The 8,664-nt window shown below is 49.3% G+C and overlaps 1 protein-coding gene across 1 annotated transcript; it reads left to right on the forward strand.

Moving 5' to 3' along the window:
• The first annotated feature begins 2,455 nt into the window (after nucleotides 1–2,455).
• On the forward strand, nucleotides 2,456–3,267 carry LOC119658703 (endocuticle structural glycoprotein SgAbd-8-like). The gene is made up of 3 exons (XM_038066311.1): nucleotides 2,456–2,616; nucleotides 2,755–2,922; nucleotides 2,999–3,267. The coding sequence occupies exons 1-3, from the start codon at nucleotides 2,605–2,607 to the stop codon at nucleotides 3,188–3,190; spliced, it is 372 nt and encodes a 123-aa protein (XP_037922239.1). The 5' UTR covers nucleotides 2,456–2,604; the 3' UTR covers nucleotides 3,191–3,267.
• The last annotated feature ends 5,397 nt before the right edge of the window (nucleotides 3,268–8,664 follow it).

The following is an 8,664-nucleotide window of genomic DNA, read 5'->3' on the forward strand; positions in this document are numbered from 1 at the left end:
ATCCCATTTCACCTTCCACAAGAAAAAAAAGTATGATGGGCGCTGTCCACAACTTCATTACAAAACACACAACCCGGAGGTAGGGCGAAAAAAGAGCGCCAGGTTTGCGCACACCGTGAGTTTGTGTCCACCACTTCGAAGGCAATGTATATACAGGCGCTTGCCAAAAAGTCTTCCAGAATTTGCCACCCATTCATCGGTGGCTATGACGCGAAGGCTACGTTTGGAATGCTTCCCTCAGAGCCCTGGCGCCGAAACGTTGAGGTGCATCCTGAGTTTAAAACTTCCAGTCCCCTTCTCGCCGCCATTTCGAGAATTCGTTTCCTTCTGGAGTGTGAGTGGGGCATGTCCCACTTAAGTGCCCAGGCATTGAAGTCAATCTCGACCAGGATCCGCCTGTCTGTGCCCAAGATAGCGTTCTCCGAAGCATCGAGCTATCGTCGAAAGTTCGGCATCGTCTAATTCCGGATAAGATAGACACTGAAAAACGTTATCCTTAAACACCGAATCCAGACAAAGCCGGCCCCTCAGCCTTGGGCAACAACCCTAAGGAGGGTCCGCGACAGGTTGGAGACGTGTGTCCATAATTCAAGCATCTGTAACATGTGGTAGGAGTGAGGCAGTGAAGGTGTTGGATTTCCAAAGGGCACGTGCTGGAAATCAAAGCTTTCTCTTCCAGAAGCTTCTAAGAACGTAGCGTTATTTGTTGTCCTCGTACCTAGTTTGACTAGGACTCCATCACTCCTCATTTTACGAATGGAAGGGAGTTATACTCCGTTATCTTCGGGTTTGATCTTCTAACGGATTTCACTGAGGACTTCCGTAAAAGTCTTGCGAGGAGAGCTGGCGGTCTAGTTGTCCTCCTCCTCACGTATTCTTTTGGTGCTCCGTCCTTCATGTCCGCCTTAATTTTAAGCAGAGGTGTTTTCTAATGACGCAGCGTGTTGTTGTCCCTCTTCGCCTTCCTCTTTTAAACCGTGAAGAGAGTACCTGAGTGAAGTCTTTTTCTGATACCCCTTGCTCCTTTCGTTTTTCCACCAGTTCGCTCTGCAGTGCTGTAGTGTTTTCGTCGGGAGGTGCGGTTATTTCTCCTTCTCGCGGATTTTCTGTTACTCTCCATGTCCACGTATAATTCTGTATAGGAGCTCCTCCAGTTCTATCAGCCCGTTTTTCACCCCTTTGCTGACGATCGCATGCGTTTTACAACTGCCGCGTATTTCTTAATGAGCCTTTCCTCTTCAGCTTTCGCCAAAGTAATCGACAGCGATCCCAGTCGGCTTATATTTGAAACCATTTGGTTAGTTTCAGTAGTTTCCACTGCTCCTTTTTTCACAATTATAGCACTGCGTGGTACAGTCTGGTGCCCGCCTCCGATGCAGGTGTTGCATTAGTTTGCAAGTTTTCTCCTCTATTTGCGCATCCTGATGCCGGGGTCAATGCACGTTACCCGACCAGGGTCCCGAAGGTGCTGGTTCTTGATACACGCCACAACTACCAGCAGGGCTGGGCTCTCATCACCCCATCGACATCGACAAGGACCCCTCAGGCAGGGGAAGAGGTTGTTGGAAGGCTAGGACGAGCATGGTGAGATTAAAATCTCCAGAGAGGAAGAAAGGGGGAAAGGAATTTGGTAGTGAGGAGTTCCGACAAGCTGTGAAATAATTCTTCGTGCAGGTGTGAAGGGCTAGCGCAGGAGACGAAGATACAAGATACTACAAACGGTGGGATTTAGGCGGGGAGACACGTGTGGTGCGCTAGGGAAGGTAAAGACGAGTTTGGCGGAGTTGATCTTTCATTGCAATTAGGACCCCACCAGCAGTGGACTAATACTACGCAGTGAGGTTCATTTCGCAGCGGAAATGAAATATCTTCTGAGGAGCTCAGAGTTCAGCATATTTACATCAAGCCAAATCAGATTTCAGAACCTGCGCGGATATATTGAAAGCCCCCAGCTGGGTTCTTAAACCCCTTTCATTCTGAGAAAACAGGCAGACAGAGAACACAGAACTAGTTACAATAATCGGCGAGACGGGCAGGGTGCTCCTAAATTGCTACCCTTGTACTGCTTAATAAACACATATTCAGGCCAGAAAGAAGGATTGCCGATTGTGTCACATTCGATGTGCTGTCGCATCAGCTCGGGTGGCCTCACATCGGACTGATTTTTTTTGGTAGTAGTGGCCTCCTATAATTTTCCTCCATTTATCTCTTGCCTAATAAAAATCAAGATATTCAATTCAAAGTGCTTTAAAACTCTGGCTGCGCTCTCACTATAGTCAATACAAAAAAATTGAAGCAAGAAACATATTGGACTGCAAATTCAGTGTACCCCCTTAAAATATAAATTTTAATACAGATGTACAGCATCTTTTGGACCATGTTCATCGATAGAAGGGAGATTTGTTGAAGCATCCAAAAACAGATTTATCTGGATTTCAATGAGTGATTTCAACAGGTTTTCTTCTAGCAAACATTTTTGGCAGTTTTTCATTAGTATAAATAGAAGAAACGGATTCGCTAAACAGCAACAGAGTACTAACGGTAATCAAAGAGATAACCCATCTTTACTTGACTCCGAAAAGAACTGAATCGTGAATTGACAAAATGAAATTCGCCGTAAGTGTTATCTGGAATAATCAAGTGTTGTTCATTTCAAATGAAATTGAAAGTGCAAAAAAAAAAATTATTCAAAAAAAAAGATAGATAAAATATGGTGATCGTAATCGGAGTTTTCATCTAATTGGATTATTTTAGATTGTCTTAGCTTGTGTCATCGCAGTAGTGTGTGCTGCTGAGGAGCCCATCCCAATTCTTCGAGCAGAATCTTCTGTTAATCCTGATGGATCTTACCAATACGCCTATGAGACCGGTAATGGAATAGCAGGTCAAGAACAGGGTGCCCTCAAGAACCCTGATACCCTTGTGAGTTTCAATTTCTTGTGCATAGATTGTCTGATCTTTAAGAATACTTTGTGATTGACTGCATTGAATGTTTCAGGCTGCCCAAGGATCTTTCTCGTACACTGCCCCCGAAGGTGAACAAATTTCACTCCAATACGTAGCCGATGAAAATGGATTCCAGCCAAGCGGTAGCCATCTCCCAACCCCACCACCAATTCCAGAGGCCATCCAAAGGGCTTTGGCTTACTTGGCCACCGCTCCACCATACGTAGAAAAGGAGAACCATTAGGAGGTTCCCACAGTTTTTACAATGACTTTGTTAATGTTTAAGGAAAATTATAAATAAAAGACAGTCATACATAACCATCTGTGTTGTTTCCTCTTTCAATTATTATTATTCTGATAAGGGAAAGTCGCACTGCGTCCTTGAAGAACTATTCTGCGTCTTTTACTGGTCATAGTGTACCTATCGATCATAGTATCTCAAGCAGGCCTGTAACCGTTAGGAACTTTAGTAGTTCCCCACTTCCAGATCTTTCAGCTTTGCATCTAGTATTAAGTGTTCTCCCAGATGTCTCGACCCTGTGTGGAGTTGCCAAATCTCCTATCAGGCGCGTCCCTTCGTGCGGATAAGGGAATGCTCGGCGAATGTGTCATGGGCATGCACATGCACGCATCCGAAGTTGTGCGTGTATGGGCATGCTTATGCGCAGGCCGGGTAGGTGGGAAGTGAACGCCCACCCGTGGATAAAAATTGGCTATGGGAAGGACACCCAGAAATTAAACCAAATATGGAAGAGGAGAAAAGTAGTTTTTTTACGGTGCAGGGCTTCGGAAACCCAGTGCCGGCGGTTTTTGGGAGTGAGCAAGCGGGCTCCCGGTCGTCGATATCCAACGACCGCAGTGCCTCAGTAGTGGGAAACTTGGCTACTGTGGCGTCTAATGCTACAAGAGATAATGGTGGAGTGGAAATTAGGTCCACACCGGATCCTTTTAGGAGGAGTTCGAAGCTTGGGAGATCACCACCGAGAACAATGGTTCTTTTTGGTAGTCGAGATTCGTCGCGGGACTCTGAAAGAAATACGAACAGTCCCTTAATCGAGATCATTCCTTGTGGCGCAAGACGCGAAAGCAAACGGGAACATACCGGAATGGCGTTCGTTACACTTGGGGAACGAATAAATGAACTGTGCGAGTTCATCAAGGAGAGGCGGAATATCCACCAAAATATTCGAGCCTTGATAAGAGGCATTAAATTGTCTTATATCAAGGCCCTCGAAGAAAAGAATTCCCAAGCGTCAGTTGGCAAGGTCACAAGGGAAACGCAGGTGACGCCTCCCCGTGATAAAGCAGGCGGGAAGACAGGAAAACGGGCTAGAGACGGTACCAGCGAGCCTCTTGGACCACAGCAAGTCCCGAAGAAGAAAAAAGCCTCTTCACCAAAGAAGGCGGAGCCGGCGAGGGTACCCGCGAAAGTCGGTAATCTCACGATTGCAGCCACAACACCTACAAAAGTGGAAGAAACCAACGCCCGGAGGCCCGAACAATGGACTAAGGTGAGCAACAAGAGAAAAAAGGACAAAAAGAAGCTCCGCCCGGAAATAATAATTATTTCCAAGAAGGGAAATATGTCCTATGCCTTCATCCTCCGAAAGGTGAAGTCAGACCCGGAATTGAAGGATTTGGGGGATAGTGTGAGCCGTATCTGGCGAACACAGAGAGGGGATCTGATGCTGGAGTTAAGTAAATCCGCCGACAAGTCGGCCAATAACTTCCGCGGGAAGGTGGAAAGTGTACTTGGAGAGGAAGCTGAGGTAAGAGCTCGGAAACAGGAGATAGTGGTCGAATGCAAGGACCTAGATGAAGTCACCTCACGGGAGGACATCTATGCTGCGTTAAAGCAGCAGTTCAACCTTGGTGATATAGACCAGAGTGCCATAAAAAGGATGAAGAAGGCATATGGTGGCACACAGACCGCTATTATTAGTTTGCCGGCGGAATCAGCTATTAAGTTAATTACCGCGGGCAAGGTAAGAGTAGGTTGGGTCGTGTGCAGGCTCAGATGCCTCGTTTTCGTCCATTTTGCGGCGGCATGCACTAGCCAGCATGATAGGTCGAGGAATTGCAGGAAGTGTGGGGAAGAGGGCCACCTCATCAAAGATTGCACCGGAGATCCACGGTGTATGTTATGTAGTGGGAAAGAGGGCGTGGACGGCCGGCATATTGCGGGAAGCAGCAGATGTCCGGTATATAGGAGGGAGCTGAACCGCTCAGGCAAATGAGATTGATACAAATCAATCTCAATCACTGTGAGGCAGCTCAGGACCTGCTCTCGCAAACCATTCGAGAGTCGAATGTCGATGTCGCGGTTATTTGCGAGCCGTACAGAAACTACGGCGGTGCGACTTGGGCGGTGGATGCGTCTGGCAACACCGCAATCTGGGCGTCCGGAAGACAGGCCATTCAGGAAGTCATGGCTACCCCCGGCAGCCGGTTTTATAAGGACGAAGGTCAACGGTGTCCATATTTACAGCTGCTACGCTCCTCCTAGTGCAACCTTAGCACAATATGAGGAGATGTTAGACAGCCTGGTGTTGGACGCTAGAGACCGCAGCCCTAAAATCATTGCGGGCGATTTCAACGCGTGGGCCCTGGAGTGGGGAAGCCGATCGACGAACACCAGAGGTCAAATTCTGTTGGAGTCATTTGCGGAGCTGGACATCGTGCTGGCCAACGTTGGATGCTTGCCCACCTTTCGAGGAAGAGACATTTGTTAGCACTTCACTGGTGAGTGAGATGGCTTGGCAAGTGAGTGAGCACTACACCCACAGTGACCACCAGGCTATCTTCCTCCGCATTGGGAACCGGGGAAGCAGTCAACGACGCTCTGGAGGTGGAAAGGCTAAGGCGGTTGGCTGGTCTATCGGAGCTTTCGACGAGGAGACATTGCTGGCCGCATTGGAGGGAGCCCATGATCCGGATGGAACAGCGGTGGAAAGGGTCACACAGCTGTCTCAGCGTGTAACCGAAGCATGCGACGCTACGATGCCACGACGCCGTTTGCATCACGGCAAGAGGCCAAACTACTGGTGGAACACGGAGATCGCTGCCTTGAGATCCTCTTGTCTCCGAGCGAGGTCCCACAGGACAAGGGGAAGGCCGGAGCACCAGGAGCGTGAGGAGAAATACCGGGATCTGCGAAGAAACCTTAAGAAGGCCATTCGGAGAAGCAAGCGGGAATGATACCAGAAGCTCTGCATGGAGGCTAATACGAATCCGTGGGGTACAGCCTACCAAGTTGTAATGAAGAAGATCCGCGGGCAAAAATCACCTCAGGTGACATGCCCATTTGCTCTTGTTGCAAATAATTACAACTCTTTTCCCGCAGCAGGAGCAGGACGAAAGAGAACCCCAACTGGCAGCTCAGCAGGACGTCTTCTCGATCCCCGATGTTACCGAAGAGGAACTTTGGGAAATCTGCAGATGTATTGGGGACAGCAAGGCTCCGGGATTGGACGGAATTCCGAACAAGGCTCTGAAGGTGGCGGTCAAGGCCAGACCAAGGTGGTTCGCATGCGCATTCGAATCGTGCATGGCGGAAGGAGTGTTTCCCGCCCAGTGGAAGAGGCAGAAGCTGGTCTTGTTACCGAAGCCCCGAAAACCACCCGGCGTGCCCTCTTCATATCGCCCTATTTGTCTCTTAGACACCATGGGGAAGATGTTGGAGAGGGTGATATACAACAGGCTGCTCCCGTTTATCGAGCTTGCGGGTGGTCTTTCAGAGCGGCAATATGGGTTTCGGCGAGCCCGTTCTACGGTCGATGCAGTAGCAAAGGTCGTGGAATTGGCTCGAAATGCAATGGCCATGGGCAAATGCTGTGCTCTGGTGACGCTGGACGTCAAAAATGCTTTTAACTCAGCCAACTGGGGCTGGATTAAGGGCGCTTTGTCCAAACTGCGTGTTCCTAGCTACTTGGCTCGGCTCATCGAGAGTTACTTTTCGGACAGACTTCTCTGGTACGAGACGGACAATGGGCCGAAGGAGTACATTGTGACAGCAGGTATGCCTCAAGGTTCTGTATTGGACCGCTGTTGTGGAACATAATGTACGACGGAGTGCTTGGCCTTCGCATGCCTGAGGAGACAACGCTGATTGGTTTTGCGGACGACTTGGCGGTAATTGCAATTGCAAAGCATCCCGAGGACGTGGAGCTTTATGCAAATGAAGCCATTCATACCATCAAGTCATGGTTACGAATGGTCAAGCTGGACCTGGTGGACGAAAAGACGGAGGCGGTCCTCATAACCAACCGTAGGAAGAACAACACGGTTACCATCCAGGTTGGTAATCGTGAGGTCGTCTCAAAATCGGTTGTCAAATACCTGGGGGTGATGATCGATGCTAAGCTGAGTTTCAAGGGACACTTGGATTATGCGCGAGAGAAGGCAGCAAATGGCAGCTCATCCCTTGCAAGGATGATGCCTAACGTGGGAGGGCCGAAGTATAGTCGCAGGCTACTCATCGCGGGAGTGGTGAGGTCGATCCTGCTATACACGGCCCCTGTCTGGGCGGGAGCGTTGAACCACGCTGTCAACCGGAGGAAGATATGTTCGGCATACCGGCCAATTGCGCTAAGGGTGTGTAGCGCATTTAGGACGGCGTCGACGGAGGCAGTGTGTGTTATCGCAGGAATGATCCCTATAGATCTTCTAGCGAGCGAAGCACACTGGCTCTACGAAAAACGGAAGGCAAATCCAGCCGAGGTGAATGTGGATTTCCGAAAAGCCATCAGGAGAGAGTTGTGTGGCAAGTGGCAACAACGGTGGGATAACTCCTACAAGGGCAGGTGGACCCATACATTGATCCCGTGTATCGAGAAATGGGTCAACCGAAAGCACGGAGAATTGAATTACCACCTGACACAGTTCCTTACGGGACACGGTGGCTATTGGAAGTACTTGCATCGCTTCGAGTTGGACGAGTCTCCCAACTGTCCTGAATGCGGTGCTACACCCGAGAACCCGGAGCACGTTATGTTCCATTGTCCCAGATTTCTGCAACAGAAAAGGAGGTTGAACAGCATCTTAGGGGCGGACATCGAGCCCTCCAACCTGGTGGAAGAGATGTTGAAGTCGGAGGAAAACTGGATGGCGGTAAATGAGGAAGTAGCCGTGATGCAGACAAAACTCCTGGAGTTGGATCGAGCTCGGAAGGCGGCGCGACGGAGACGTGACATGGACGAGCTGGTATAGCGAACCAAGGCCCCCCCCAGAAGTAATACTTCATGGTGGTCCCGCGGGGAGCGGCGGAAGAGTGGGGGTGGTTTTAGTGGGTGTGAATCCCACACACTGCTGCAACCTGACGCAGCAGCGTCTTTCTAAGATTTCCACCTCCATCCATAAAAAAAAAAAAGAAAAAAAAAAAAGATGTCTCGACCTACTTTGCACAAGTGCCGGACACTGTCCCAGGACGTGTATAGAGGTTTCGTCCTCCTCCTCACAAAACCTGCAGGCAGTGCCCGTAGATATCCCTAGCTTTCCTAAGTGATAGTTCAACTGACAACGACCAGTGAGAATTCCCACTATGATTCGGAGGTTCCTTTTGGTGAGGTTTAAGCAATCCTTTGTACGCATGCATTCGTATCCCCCAATAAGCACCCTGGACTGCTCCATTCCTGCTAGGCCCGCCCAAAATAGTTCCCTCAAGTGCCTTGATCGCTGCTTGGCTATCGATGAGAATAGCTATGTTCTGCCCCCTGTACT

This window comes from Hermetia illucens, chromosome 1 (genome assembly GCF_905115235.1).
Source record: "Hermetia illucens chromosome 1, iHerIll2.2.curated.20191125, whole genome shotgun sequence".
Lineage (NCBI taxonomy): Eukaryota > Metazoa > Arthropoda > Insecta > Diptera > Stratiomyidae > Hermetia > Hermetia illucens.